Source organism: Neodiprion virginianus, chromosome 3, assembly GCF_021901495.1.
Source record: "Neodiprion virginianus isolate iyNeoVirg1 chromosome 3, iyNeoVirg1.1, whole genome shotgun sequence".
Lineage (NCBI taxonomy): Eukaryota > Metazoa > Arthropoda > Insecta > Hymenoptera > Diprionidae > Neodiprion > Neodiprion virginianus.
Genome location: NC_060879.1, coordinates 37,793,362 through 37,809,422, shown reverse-complemented (window position 1 = coordinate 37,809,422; position 16,061 = coordinate 37,793,362). Strand labels below are relative to the sequence as shown.

Here is a 16,061-nt window from a genome sequence, read left to right as displayed (position 1 = left end):
TGTATAACGTGCTCCAAATATGCGGTGCGATCTGAATTATACTTTCTATTCCACGCTTCTGATGCAGCACCAGCAACGACGGCGGGAGCGCGACCGGATCGAATGAACATAACGGATTGTTTATTCATCGTCTGATCCGTCCAACAATCAATCATTTTAAAAGAGGACCATCGTGTAATTCAATCTGTTACAAATTGAGAAAGTACTAATTTACTCACACATGTGTCCATAAAATAAGGACTGGTGATACAATAGATATCTAGTTCGAAAAATTTGGACTCCATTTTTTATACCTATCTAGTGATAATTTATATTTTCGAAATTACTTACGACTCTCCAATAGAGACTTCTTTTCTGCAGCTTATGCATAGGTAATTACAGACCTTGAAAAAGGATCCATTCATTGAGACCCATTGACAATGAATTATTTTACCAAAAATTTGTAATTTCCAAGTCTATCTTAACAACTGTCTTCATCTATCGCCGACGACCAACAAACTAAAATTTGTTTTTCCGCAGGCTTATTATATGTATAATTGTAAACTTCTCACGATCGTGGGAAAACAATTTTCTCCATCTTCTTCTTCATAGGAGAAAAGAAAGAAAAAGAAATCGGCGAGCCGTTGCAAGCGGTACAAAATTACGTGTTATCCATGGGCACGCCGGTACCTTATAGCTGCGATATAAGTTTTACGACGTTGCACCTGCTGAACCGGGTCCCAATGGACCCACGGGACCCAGGAACCCACGGTGAACCTGACGTATTACTCGATGGTCAGGTGAACATCCCGTGGTCAGAATACATACCGGGGGTTCCGAAAAGGGCGAAAACCCCACGGGTTCCCTTCCATGAAAAAAGGACCTGCTGACAATGCCGTGAGATCGAGGTTCGCTCCGGGGACGGTGGTATTCGTGTACCTACCTGTCCGTGTACCTGACCCAATGCAGCCCCACTCGGGGCCCACATTCTCTGCCCCCACCCTAATGCCCGACAGAAATCACTGCATCCTGGACGACCAATAAGCGGCCGGCTTCTCATTCCCGCGCGCAGTGACGTCAGGCGTCGCGGCGTCGTCCGCAATCACGTCAGACGCTCCCGGGGTCGCCATGTTTCGTGCGTGGATTTTGACGTGAGAATCCGTCGAGTCGCTCAGTCTCCGGTTGCGTGTGTCACGATATCGCCGAGTTTATTCGTCCTGAAGATCGACGCTTCGAGATACCGCGTTTAACCGATTCGTACCGGTCGGAAACCCCGGGATCGAAAGGTCCGTCGCCCTTTTATTTCAATCTGGACCACCTTTCGAAGACCGTCAAGTTTGGATTCCAGGCTCGAAAAATCGGACGCCATATTCTTACTATAGCGTGTACTACTCTACTAGCGGTGATCGGAAAGAAAACCTTCCGCATTCCGGAGCGCGCGGTTCACAACCGACGGAGACTTTCGAACACCCCGAGCTTACGGAAATCGGAGTCATGTAGGAAGGTGCGGGCACACCGATCATCCGTCACGACGATATTACGAGAATAACCGGATACGGAGACGGTGGGAAACCAACGAGCTCTTTGCGTCCGCCTCGGATTGTTTGACGTGCGGTTTCTTATCCCTGTAAACCTGAGTCCCTGAACGTGCAACAGATGTTCGTAGCGGTGATTACGAAGGTGTGCAATCTGCCTCGTCGAGCCAAGTAATGGTCGGTTGTCAGGCTTTGGTGGAACTGCAGAGAGCCGCGCAGTGCAGGGAAATGCCGATCGACGAACACGACTGACTGACTGACTGACTGACTCACTGACTCACTGACTGACCGATCGTGAAAGGTGTTGAACGACGTGGCGCGAAAAGGTGCGTGTGTTTGTGTGTGCAGCTTGTTGCTTCCTCACTCGTCGTCGGTCGTCTGAGGATCGCGAAACCCGGAGCACCGCCTGACCCAGATTACGCAGGGACCGAGTCGCGGATAAAGCAGCGACTGACTCTGAGCTGAGCTGAGCTGAGAGGAGTCGGCGATTTTTCACCTCTCGTATCTTATTTTATTTATGTTTATTCGAAAAATGGGACGCAGCCCTGCCCCGAGCTAATTCGCCCGCGATGTCCAATAAGAACAAGCCGCTGCAGCATCACCACCAACAGCAACAAAACCAGCAACAGCACGCAGCGCACATGATCAAGCCAGTACAAGAAACGGTACCGCCACGGTATCAGCCTCCTCCGCAGCCAACGACCGGCATCCTCAAACATCATCCTCATTTTCCACCGGGTTCATCCTCGCAGACAGGCGCGCCTCCGCCGCCCCCGAACTCGGCTGTGAACGGCCTCCATCCCCACCAGGGTCACGCGCAGATACACCGGGTACAACCCCCGGGGCAGAAAGATGCCCAGGGTAAATACACCGCGAAGATAGTACCGCCCGATCATCCGACATCGGCCAAACAGCACTCCCTTCACGGGTACAACGTCCAGGGCAAGGTTCCTCAGGGTCAGATACCTCCCGCCAGTCAGTATCCTTTGACCCAGGTTGTTCAACGACAGAGAATCACGGACGAGGATTTTCTCAGGCTTGGACCAGTGGAGATGCTCAAGTTTGTCAGGAAGACGGAGTCCGACATATCAAGGGTCGCCACCGAGCAGAACCGACAGATACAAAGTCTGGTAAGACTGTCCGATATTCTACCATCACCATTCACGCGGAATTTTATCACGCCTCGGCATCGCCGTCAAACTTCTTCCTCGTCGCCGTCTTGTTTACCAACCATCTTCTGGGTCAGCTGGTCAAACGTCGACCACTGGCTCATCGCTGACGTTTTACGTACAGGTATAATCGTCTACCGATTGTTCGGTCGTAAGGAACTCTCGCGAAACGTCGGTTTTAAGTGATTTCAGGATCACACGTGCTGTTCGATTATTCAAGATAAATCCGTTTTGCGATCGTTTCGCTCGGCTTGCGTTCAACCAGCTTGAACGGGAACGCGGTTTATGATCCACTCGAGAGATTGATGTCCGGTAATCGGTATTCGGCAATTTTCTACGCGTCACTTATCGCCGCACCTATGTACACATTTTGCACTAATCGTATCTGTCAATATCGCATAAGCGACTCGCCGCCGGGTATAATACGATTCTTACAATCAGAAATCCATCGCGGTTCTGTGTGTTCAGTGAACGTCGAATCGGATCACGCTTCTATCGTCATTCCGTAGAAATAAAGTAGCTTTTTGAGAGACGATAAATCGTCGTGGCCTGACCAAAACTATCCTCGAACCTTGAACGGATCGGTTCAAAAAATTACGCAGAGGTCCTGCGGTGTGTGTTCAGAGTACATTAGAAACTATACGCGAAGGTGAAGTTTTAATTTTGTTGCGATAAAAGGCGGGATATGGCAAAAACGTCTTTCGAATTGTCTAATATCTGCTTTTACCGAAAGTTTGATCGACTGTACCTCGAAATGAAAACAATTTCAATTTCTAATATTTTGATGGTCGCATTGTATTCAAAATAACTACCGTTTAATGACATGTTCCAGTCAAGTCACGGTAATCGTTGTTCAATAGAAAGTCGAACTGAATTAGTAGACGATTCGTCGAAAAATTTTCCACTCTCAAGTTTCATTACTGATTTTATCAATTAAACTATTACATGACCGAAATGAAAAATGAGTGTATCCGGGTTGCGATGTTCGAATCATTAATAACATGAAAATGACCGACTGAGTTAAGCATTAGGTCATCGAACCGAACATTTCGTGTTTAAATAAAAAAAAATTTCCTCAAATAAGATGATACAAGCAGTTATCTTATTCTCGCTAAACCAGTTTGCAAGCTGATTCCGAGCTGCACCCCACAGGCCCAGTTACCGGCTATTCTCCACATGCGTACCAAAATTAATTATGCAGAATCCTAAATTTGCCTCTCGTAAAATAATAAGAAACAAAGAATAAACAGCAGTGATAGAAACGTAGACAAGTCTGGAAATAAGTTAAATAAGCCAGCGATGAAGCTTGTAAACGAATCGCACAGGGAAGGAGGATCACGCGTACGAGGTTCTCGGGGTCAATAAGCGGTGGTAATACGGGGCCGTGTAACAGGCCCATAATTCATTGGCATAGCAGCTACCTGGAGCAGGAAGTAGGGCATAAAACTGTAAGCTCAAAGTATCGGTGATGATTTCTTCGCAGTTGAACGAGCTTCGGGCCCTGAAGGAGGCGAACCAGCGTCTGAGCGACGACAACCAGGAGCTCCGGGACCTCTGCTGCTTCCTGGACGACGATCGTCAGAAGGGTAGAAAGCTGGCGAGGGAATGGCAGAGGTTCGGAAGGTACACGGCTAGCGTGATGCGGCAGGAGGTTTCGGCCTACCAAAACAAGCTCAGGCAGCTCGACAACAAGCAGCAGGAGCTCATCAAGGACAACCTGGAGCTCAAAGAGCTCTGCCTCTACCTCGACGAAGAGAGAGGCGGCGGACAGAGGGACGACGGAGATGGTTCCAGCTCCAGTACCAACGCCGAGGAGACTGTGCCGTCGAGGTCAAGACACACCTCCACTTTTAACGGTGAATATTTCTTAATGTTACAACGTCGAATGCCCGAACCGCTGGCTCTCTTCCCCTTCCTAATCACCGCTGCCAATTAGTTATTGCACCTACACACACGATGTGGAATCGATCTGCGACGTTTGGATCTAGGATCAAGTGTATTTCCTGCATGGTGCGGGTAAAGGTCGAAACTTTGATCAATTGGGGATCAGTTCAGAAGACACTGTCAAAGGATGTATCCAACGTTCCGATCTATCGAGCTAATTGATCGAAAACTCAGGTTTCCACAGATAACGAGTTTCTACAACGACACATTTTTTAGGAGTAAATGCAAACTAGTTATAGTTACTGGACAGTACGAACAGTACAAATTAGTAAAATTAGGCTGGATACTTTTCTATCAACTTTTTACGCGTGTTGGATGATCGGAAAAAGGTTCATTCATGAATGCTATTTTCCGCAATGAAGAAACTTTATTCTGTGTAACAATAGCGAGGCTTCATGGGAAAAAAGTCCCACTGATTATATGCATGTGCGTAGAGTTCTCATTTCCGTTAGAAACAGTAATTATAAAATTTTTATGCAATCGAATTTCACTATTTTCTGATGTACACATTTAAATATACTTAATAGTTGCAGACAGTATCTTTTTCGATCGGTTTATACTTTGCTTCAGATATCTTTTAATTAACAACAGAAAACACATGATGAAACTATCCTTCCCTAAAATTAGTAATACATTGAAAATTGATCAGAATTTATAAATTATATCCGGTGAAATGACTCGATTGAAGTATGCAAATGTTCCAAATCGAAAAGTTAGTCTGATTCAATTCGTTATATATATAGAGAGAGTTTCTGGAATATTTAGCAAAAATATTAGGCGACTGACTATTGGAAACCTGTAGATAATCGGTAACCAATGACGTAATTTTGTTAATTATCTTCCAAGTCTTCATCTCCTTGTTTTTCTCATTGTCTTTCACAGGAATTTTCTATTTCAACACTATAAATAAGTGAAAGTGTCGCGGTGCAGGAAGCGTGTTTCGAGTATCTTTCACGGATTTTTGAACGTGGTAAACGTTAACATACACGGGAATTTGGTAACGCAGTTCTAGACGACGATTTCGCCGACCTGGTAACTTCAGACAGCGATTAAATAATACGAAATCGTAATTACCAAGCTAATTGCCCGACGAGCTGCATGGAACGTGATGAAACCAACTGACTCGGCCCCGGATTCCCACTCTATATATCGAATAAGATATGTAACCACCGCTTCAGATAATGTCCGACAATCCGCACGCAGATTTCAAGGAATTGTCTCAAGCAAACTCACGATCAGTAGAGCAAAAAATAACTTCTTCTTTCGACGTATGCAGAGGATGCAAATGAAAAACTGCACGAAACCGGCTAAAGAGCTATTTCACAATTTCCGCGGACCGGAAGCTAAGATACTTTTCCTTTTTTTTTTTTCTCTCTTTGAGAAGCAAAACCCGAGTTGATCAACATTTACATTTTCTCATTGCAGACCAAACTATGCAGTACGTTCGAAGCCTCGAACAGCGAGTAAAGCAGCTTGAGGAGGATAAAAGCGTGCTGCAAGCCAGGGCGCAAGGATGGGAACCACCCCCTGGTGAAGTTTGGGAAAACCCAAACTCTCCCGCCGATAGCACCCCCCTAGGAGGTCGTCCCGAGGCCGTGGTTCGAGCTCTTCAAGTTTTGGAAGTCAGGGAACAGCTTGAGAGAGAAGGTGGTCACGACGGCGAAAAGGCGTTGGTCAGAGAAATGTGCAATGTGAGTTGATCTTTGTTTCTAACTGCTGAATCGTCGTCATCGATTGATACTCCCGGATAACTGAAGATTCGTTTGAAAAGAAAATTCCTAAACTTCTCATTCGCTTGGCAACTCGTTAGAATTCGCTTCGTCATTTAATACTGGTTGCAAAGATTTTAAGCAGTAAGAGTGAGAAAGTGGGTAAATTATTACGCTAAAATGATCTCGTTACATCGTATTTTATTTTCCGCTAACCAGTTGATAAACTAATGAAAAAATGATATTTGGTTTGGTTACAGGTCGTGTGGAGAAAGCTAGAGGAAGCTCCTCAGCCGAGACATTAACCTGAGAGACAAAAAGTACATATTTATACAATGTTATATTATAGTATAGACACATCCTAGGTTGTAATAAGACAGTTTTATCTGCCGAGCTATGATACCTAATCAGTTTCGATATTTTATACATATTTTTAAGATACACAAGAATCACTAGGTATAATTAATTGTCACGTGTTCATTAACGCGTAAGTGCCCGTATTGCCTTCCATAGTATTATTATACAGAGATTATTATTATCAAAATGATAAATTTATAAATATATATATTATATACATATAAGGTAGTTTATAATATATACGCACTATATACAGATAGGATTTCCACGTGTATAATATTCTATCGCCGTAACGATCGCGACGTTGTTACATTCTTTGTAATAATATTCTATTTATAAACCTCTATTACACATTATACGAATGCCGTTAGCTTGCCTAGATGCGACTGTTATATTAATAAAATATATTTTTATTAAACCGCGCAGTATAATTTTTCTGCACATACGTTATAATCAAACGTGACGGATACACCTACGTGATTATTTGGACTTTTTTCTTTTTTTGCAATGGACCGATTTTGCCGCCGTGCGGTATTCGCTTGCCTCCCGAAATCCCAACTAATTATGATACATACATGCCTTAAAACGCAATCTGTTAATTCTCTCCGGCGAAATGAATGCGATAAATCAAGCGGGAACCTGGTTTTTTTTTTTTTATTTTTTATTTGAACAGTCATCGACTCGTACACTAGAACATGAAAATAAAATTAAAATCACTCAACGATACCTAACACATGTGGCATATTAAAGAACCGCGAAGTGAGTCATGCTTGTTTCACCGTCACCTTATACTCCCACCTGAATCTGCCTAAATCTACGGCCGAGAAATGTGAAATTTCTAACAGCTTCGATTTTTTCAAACGGTTCAAAAAATTCAGATTCAATCCCGTTTAATCAAATTTGTTGAAAGTTATAAACCGAGCAAATTAATACATGGAATTTTTCGTGTTTGAGACATTTTTTTTCGTTTACACATTGTTATGTGTATTTGAAGATGAAAAAAAAATTCTAATTTATAGTCCGACAATAGGATCATTCATATTAAATTTAATCATAGTTTGTCCTGAAAAATGCGATATCGATATTTTTTACACTGGAAACCCAAGAAAAAACATACAGTAAGAACCTAAATGCTCGAGTGGATTTTGCTTTCGGGTTAGGAACATTTATGTGGAATATGTATGTTTGGTGTTTAACGCCTCGCTCGGCAGTGCATCCGAAAACATTATTCAGTCGTCAATCAGTAAAGTAATAGACTGGTATTATAGACAAAACGTCGAAGGAGAAACCGCGATCAACTCTTATTGTAGTCGATAAAACTTTGATACCGCAGAAAAGGTAATTTCGACGGAAATTCAAACGGGTAATAAACGTTGAAACGGTATGTTTCAAATCATCGTCCTCCGTAGCCGGATGATTTTTTTAGTAAACTGTTGGATCTACGTTGCGTGCACGACATTGATTGAAATAACGTTCCGGAGAAAAGTTAGAGTCTTCTTTTTATCCATGTTTCTAAACGAATCTAGAAACTTTCGGTAATACAATAGAAGTAAACCAATTGCATTGTTTGCATTGTACGTGATGGAATCGAAAGAGAAATTCGTAATCATTGTTATCAAAGTGATATTTACGTATACACCTGTATACCCATATTTACCTGTGGGTTTTACTGTAATTATTTTAATTCGCGGTTACCGCTGATCGAACTTTCTCCATGCATAATTGGATAACGCTTTCCAAGTCAGTGCACGAAAAATTGAATGCTAAGCAATTTTGATGAGTTGCTTGTGTTCTTTTTTTTTTGCAGTCACGTAGAAATTACTTTTATACAGCGTGATTCAACTTATACTCTTCGCACGTATATTCGGGATAATTGTTCCGATTTTGATATCGGTTTAAAAAAAAATTTCAAAGAAGAGAATAATCCGAGATTGGTGCGTATATTTATTTTATTTAATGCCCTTCTTGATTTGCTTTAAAAATATCAAAAATAAGGGAGTTAAAAAAATCTAACACAGTATTGTAATATCTGTGCATGTGAGCGATGGATGCAGCGGTGTAACTTAAATGACTATATCTTTCAAGACACGCCACACGTCTGTGCTATTTTTGGTGTTAAATTTGGAAGAAAAAGAGAAGCAAAATGAAAAGAAAAATAATAAAACGATAATAGCTGCGACAGCACGTAAGACACGAGCTGCGAGCAAAGGAGGGGGAATTATTTTTGACGCATTGCAACGCCGTGACATTTCGGTCGCACTTTTCATTCCACCGGCTAATTATCTCCTTTATCTAACCCAACGTTTACTTTTCCCAGCGGCTCTAAAACTGTCGTTTTATTTTTCCTCTTCTTTTTCTATTCACTCGTGTTTTTCTTCCGCTTCTTTTTCGCTTCTTCTTCTCTCGCGGACGAGGACACGCGCTCAATGCCCGCAAACGAAGATCTATTTCTATTTTTAACGGCTCAAAGGATCCCAGACTTTCAATGACAGCCCCCCGAGATTGCCCTAGAAAACTACACCCTTTTTGGCAACGCCAAAAGCATCGCACATCGGTCGGCTCGTCATATACGGTCTATAAATTAACATTTTTTTATCCACAGTTTTATTTTTCACTCTCATTCACATGGGGAAATATTTCGCAAACTATATATCCTGCAAATCCGTCCTCGGTCTATCTTCTTCAAGTCCCGCAATAATCTGCAGTCAAGAAAAATTTAACACGAGTCCGTGGCTAAGTACGTGTGAAATATCAGGTACAACGAGTCAGAGAAGTACATTATAATGATCTGTGACGATCCGCTACCCGTTCTGTATAATGTATTCCAAGCCTCTAATCGTCGGTTACACAGCAGCGTTATAATAAGGTTCTTGTCGTTCTCACGGACTCTGCAGGTTCATTGTACACACATCCGTACGCATATACTGACAATGGGTATACCTTGTGTACCTAATCAGCACCCACGCAAACTGAATACTGTCTGGCAATTGATCGTGAACCGCAAATGTGTATTATACCTACGTACGTATATTCTAGTACTTGAAGGTGGCATTTGCGTAAAAATTATTAAATTATGAGCATCTAATATGTGATTGGAAACATTTTCAAATTTGGGTCACGATTAGCTGTGATCGATATTGCTGGTTCATAGACTACAATAGCACAATTGCATTCCGGTTTGAATAAATTTTTTTTTTCGCGTGGTAACCTGCGATTTGAAAAAATTCAAATCCGTTGATTTGCAGTTTCTTTTAATACAGCCATATTTTTAGATTTTACTTTGCATTCGTCGCGACCTGGAATTTGAACAAATTTCACGTGAGACGCTTCTCCACTTTCGTACTTACGATCTCTAAAACGGCTTTGCGAATATGGTAACGGCAATAAATCTTACAGGTATGCCAATTCTTCGAATGCAATCCTCGGGATATCAGCAGATAAATCTACAAAGTCAAAAGTAGAAGCAAATATATATACACAAACATGTACCATGTATTTTGATCTCAATGCGAAACGTGATGTCGCCTATCCGATATAAACGACATCCGCGTTCAACGTGCCAGGTTTGAGCGAAGTGCAGAATCCGATTTGTCGAATATAACGATCAGTTATCTGATTGAAGAATTTCATTAATCTCTGACACGTTCTCGTTCCGATTGATACAGTGGGCGTCTATAACACGATCCAAGCCCTCGACATCCATCCTTCAACCTACATCTATTTTAGTTCAACTGATGAACCGATTGTTATATCTACTAAACATCTCTATCTCTCTCTCTCTCTCTCTCTCTCTCTCTCTCTCTTTGTCCGCAGAGAGAGCTCTTCGCCCCGCATACCACCTAGAAGATAGGTGCTTGGTGAACGTCTTTACATCGCTGACGAGATCTGGAGTTTGCGCGTTTCCGGTTCAACGGTGGCCGTCGTTGTGCACGTGGAGGAAAAAAACGCGGAGAGGGGATGCGATTCGTCCGCTCAGGGCAGAGCGATGAGAGTCATCGGGGATGTGCATGTGCGGAGGCCTCGCGGAGGACAACGCAAGGTTCGTCCTGCTAGCCGGCGTCCTGGCCGCCTACATGCTCGCCGGTGCCGCTCTTTTTCAACGGCTGGAAGCTGACCTCGAAGTTCGACAGGTGGGACACTTTCCTAAAACGTTTCGTACCGCGTCCCAAAATCGGAGTGAAGCATTTATTACCTCGTTTTTTTCGCTCCCCTGTATTCGAATGCACGCGAAATTTGACGTTGCGAAATTTTGCACATGTAACCCTTACGCCACATGGAAGTTTGTCTTCTCCTCACTTCCTCTCGAAAACGCGTCCTATACTCACTATCTACTATTTTTCTGCCTTTCAACAATTATTCACACGTCATAAGCTCATCGTCGATTTCTTGTTTCACGGATACTCGGCTCACTCGGTGGTACAAAGCGAAATTTTGCAATCATGCGATTTGGTTCAATCGTGTACGACCTCGCGTATGTCAGAAGGATCTCAGAGTTTGTTTACGGCGATGAAACGTGACATGAATTCCACACGAGGCATGATAGATTATGATTAAGGTTCAAACGGTTACCGAAAATGCGGTGAGAAAAACTTGGCGCCAGTGACTTGGCATCGTAAATCGAGCTGCTCCGATTCTTTGCGAGGAGATAAAAATCCCTGACGTAATCATGCAGGGCTGTATACTTCTGGACGCGAATGTAAATAAGTACAACATGCGTGATATACACTTGTGTACTATACCTGTATATAAATAACCGTCGGGGTAATGGATCGGGGATTGAGAAATGTTATGGGAAGAATTACAGCAACAAAACGCCAATCAACCTGCAACGTGTTTACAACGGTTCATACATATATGTATATAATATTTCTATTATATATCTTCTTTCTTTGTTTACCGAATCAACTCGTCATCTTCAGGCTGCCGAATTTTGGCGCGTCTATCACAACTTTCGAAAACAACACCTTCAGCCAGGATCTGAAGCCGTTCACCGGTTACACGAACTTCTATCCGCCTACGGAAACGCTTCGTCAGCCGGCATTATCAACAAACGGCGACGCTGGGACTTTCCGGGAAGTTTTCACTTCGTTGGAACCATCGTCTCGACGATCGGTGAGAAATCGGAATGTATTAATTCTTGTCGACTCATTTATCACCACTCCTTGAATGGGAGAATTGGGTTGTGGAATTTTTTAATCTTTAAATTGGTAGGCTTAAGACGAGTTTTCGAACGTAGGATATTACAGTATCGGAGTAATATTTTACTTTGCAAAATGTTGAAAAATCATTGAACAAAGTGTGAAAGTATTAGGTTTGAAAATTTGAGAAGTGTCGTAGTAAGAATTTCGAAAAAAATTAACACTTTCGTCTTCCCACACGATCACTTTGTTATTAAATATAATCAGAGCGTTAAAAATTTCGTCATTAATCTTGTTCTTAGTTCATTCGAAGTTTCACAAAGATTGTTAAAAATCATTCTTCAATAATTTAGTAAAAATCACAAAGCGTGTTCCACTGAATTGAACGAATGACATTTTTTTTTTTATTAATCGAACGATATTCAAATACTTTACTCTTCGCTAAATGTACCGCAGACTTTTTTTGTTCGACAATTAGAGAAAGAAATCGAAATTAATCGTACGCATGAAACTCAAATTTCCAGTTCAAGCGAATTAGTAATAACTAGTTTGTCTATTAAGCAAACGATTATTCCTCAGAATCAATCTTTACAAGCCTTTCGTTTTGCGATGAGGCGAGAAATATTATCATTGATAAGCCCCCTAATCTCACCTACTTAATTTCACCGAATATCCGAAATTTAATTATTATTAACACACACACACGCACGCCTATATCCACCTGGTGGATTTTCTGTAATTTTTATCTTCATCCTCCGGCCGCATGCGTATTTTCAGTTTCCTGCTGAAGAATATAATTTATAATCGACTTATAATGACGGCAAGAAAGGTCCGTCAGGTCGGCGACCCGCGATACGTGGGAATGTAGGAGGGTAGATTCCGAGATGCTAATATGCCTCCATCCTCGGCCCGCAATTGCACGCTCACAAATACACCCGCTCATTCCGCGTCTCCTTAGCTTCTATTCTTCGCGGCTTTCCGGGCACACAACGAAATCAAGAGAATGTCGCGCGATCGTGTATTGCGGAGAACTCCACTCGGCGAGATAAGCGTTTTAAATTATCTCGTCGCCTCGACTGACCCATATTTAACCATCTCCTTTACAGGATACGGCAGCACCGCCCCTCAGACGACCGCTGGACGCGTCGCCGTTGTTCTCTACGGATTCTTGGGCTGTTCCGGTAAGACGTGGGGAATATATGTATCGCACCCCCCATAAGTTCACCGTCAATTTTTGGTCTGAAAATGTCGGCTTGTTCTTTGATTATTCGCATCTAAAACCGAACGAGGGTAAAGAATATTCGAAGTCACTGAAACGGTAATAGTTAAAAAAATTGCGCTCCGCTGATCCGCAGACACTTGACTGACTGTCTTCCAAACTTGTCTCCAGATAAAAAAGGAAAACCAGCGTTAAACCGTGGTCGCAAACTTGTCACTCTTACTCAAAATATCACCCTGCCAGGTGGTATCCTGTTCTTCAACCTCTTCCTGGAGAGGATAATCACCTTCCTGGCCTGGGTGCTGCGCAGCATCCACTTGCGACGGCTGAAGAAACGTCTGCGAAAAACTACGCTCGCCTCGAGACGAATATCGCGAGGCTCGACCCGGGCGAGAGCTTCGCTTCCCGACATCCTGGACGACGACGACGACGACGTGGGTCTGGAGCACTGGAAGCCGAGCGTCTACTGGGTGATGCTGTACTTGTCGCTGGCCTCGTGCGGGATTGCTTGTTGCGCAGCGGCGGTGTACGCGCCTCTGGAAGGCTGGAGTTACTTCGAGGCTTTGTACTTCTGCTTCGTGAGCTTCGCGACCATCGGCTTCGGCGATTTCGTGACGACCCAGCAGCCGAACTATCCGTTGGTGCACTGGTACCGGCTGGCGAACTTCTTCTTCCTGGTGACAGGGTGCTGCTGCATTTACTCGCTGCTCAACGTCACCTCGATCGTGATAAAACAGGGGCTCAACTGGGTGATAGAGAGGCTGCGATGCGACGGGGGCGGAATGGCCGCACCCCGTCTTCCCAGGAGGCGATCTTCCGTCTCTGCCGTCTACTGCGCCCGACGAAGGCCGACGAAAATCGGCGCCAGGGACTCGATGCACAGCTCGGCCGGGGAACCTGACTCTTCGGAGACCCCCAGACGGTTGTCCGGCGAGCTGATTTCCATGAAGGATTTTTTCTCAGCGAACAAAGTATCCCTCGCCGTGATGCAGAAAACGCTTTACGAAACCGCCCAGATGCAGAGGGGCGGTGGAACTCCCTCGAATTCGACGACCCCTCATCACCAGCCGGCCTTCAAACCCGGCGCCGTCGGCCCTCTCGCTATTGCGAGCGAAAAGTTTTGAGCTGACTTCCCGGGGACTTGATGGACACAGACTCTAAAAAGTGACCGGCCTTAAAGAGCCTTATAGCCAAGACTGATCCAAAAGGATACATGCGAGATTAGGGGGGTCCTTATTCAGGATGTCAACCAGTTTTTTCCTTACCGCCTCCCAAACCGACTCTAAATGATTTAAAAACAACTCTCTAAATTTTTCATATTTATATCTCTACTCCTTATGCTGTCCCACGAGGGTTTTGTTCCGCCGTAAGAATAACACGGGATTTTATCGTCACTTTACACTTTATTTTTCCTTTCCGGAAATTTTCATGGGAAATATTTCGATAAAACGGGGATTTGTCAAGTACAATTAGCTCTTAGGGACGATACAAAGAATTGAAATAAAGATCTGAATAAATTAGAGAATTGCTTTTGAATCATTTAGAATCGATTTGGGGGATGGCATGGAAAAAGTTCGCCAACACCCTAAATAAGGACCACCCCAATGCGACATACTTCTGCAGGGTTTAGATATTAATTCTCCACTCCTATGATTTACATTCAAACAAGTGATTACAGATCTTCATGCTACGGTTGTGAAAATCAGATTGAAAAATCTGCTAAAGATCTGTTAAAGGCACTGCATTGAAGAATATCAGCAGGAAAAAAATTACCCACCGCACAGTATTTATGGTATTATATAAGTTGCAAGCGTGACACTCACCCAGCTGGCTATAGTCACAAAAGTAAAATGACCGGTGCCAAAAATTAGAATCTCTTAGGTACAGGTCCCATATAACTGCAGAAATTGCCGATGTAGCAATGATACAAATCGACTCGATCGTAAGTTATTTTGCATGTAAGGAAGTAACAACTCTCTACTGCAATTTCCAATTTATAACTATAAAATATTTTTAAGTAATGTATTATAGTACTGACAATGAATATTATACGTTTCTTCCCAAAGTGTATGAAAATCCCGACTATATTATAAAGTAAATCTCGTGTAGAACGGTATCATAATAAAGTTCGGTTAGATATGAGCCCCGGTTATATTATTATTCGAATTTAAATTCGCTGTCAAGTATTTCCTACAACGGCGATTATCGATCATCAATTTGACGCGTCTAAATGAAAATAATTGCGTTTCACGAAATGTATGCCATACATAGTGGATTGGGATAAAAAATATAATACTGATATTTTTTTCAAAACCTTCTCACATCGCGATAATATTGAGACACTCTCACGTTTCACGGTGGTGTAAACAATGTTGTTGAGAGAAACGGGGTGGGGGAAAAAAAACTTGAACACGTGAATAAAAAAGTGAACATAGTGCAGACAGCATGAATAAATTGCAATGACGTTCAAAAGCGTCAGAATGGCAGAGAATAGTCATAATTTCAACGAACAATCAATCCAGAAAGAAGATACTAAAGATGTAAACATAAATACGAAGTCTCTTTACTTTGAGGTACCGTGGACATTTTTCTTCATAAGATATATATTCTACAACATAACATTTACCACAGTTTTCGACATTTTTGTGGTTAATTAAACGCCACGGAAAATCGAAAATCAAATGTATTGATTAAAAGTCGTCAATTTTCAAACACTGTTTCTGATTCAAAGGTGCCGCATGAAAATTTGACAATTTTCACCTGCCTCATCGATATGATTGCATTGGAAGAAGGCGTCTTTGGAAGCGGTACTTCACACAGTCGCATAGCTCGAGCTCATAGAAATTTGCAACACGGTTTGCAGCTGAAGGACGGTTCGATATTTCGCTACACTCACGCAAGTGGACCTAGTTTGGATGATACGGATAATAAAATTTGTTGCGATAAGGAAATTAACGAACGACAGGAGACAAAGAACTCCTCTAAGTAAGATGTCACAAGAATGGAGAAAA

General features: G+C 42.7%; 2 protein-coding genes across 2 annotated transcripts; both read left to right on the top strand.

Moving 5' to 3' along the window:
• The first annotated feature begins 1,040 nt into the window (after nucleotides 1–1,040).
• On the top strand, nucleotides 1,041–7,111 carry LOC124299914 (coiled-coil domain-containing protein 85C). The gene is made up of 4 exons (XM_046753354.1): nucleotides 1,041–2,644; nucleotides 4,167–4,539; nucleotides 6,053–6,318; nucleotides 6,597–7,111. Exons 1-4 carry the CDS (start codon nucleotides 2,084–2,086, stop codon nucleotides 6,639–6,641), a joined length of 1,245 nt encoding a protein of 414 aa, XP_046609310.1. The 5' UTR covers nucleotides 1,041–2,083; the 3' UTR covers nucleotides 6,642–7,111.
• Nucleotides 7,112–10,507: 3,396 nt separating this feature from the next.
• Nucleotides 10,508–14,532, top strand: LOC124300274 (potassium channel subfamily K member 13-like). Its single transcript, XM_046754185.1, has 4 exons — nucleotides 10,508–10,823; nucleotides 11,613–11,805; nucleotides 12,938–13,012; nucleotides 13,294–14,532. The coding sequence occupies exons 1-4, from the start codon at nucleotides 10,695–10,697 to the stop codon at nucleotides 14,172–14,174; spliced, it is 1,278 nt and encodes a 425-aa protein (XP_046610141.1). The 5' UTR covers nucleotides 10,508–10,694; the 3' UTR covers nucleotides 14,175–14,532.
• The last annotated feature ends 1,529 nt before the right edge of the window (nucleotides 14,533–16,061 follow it).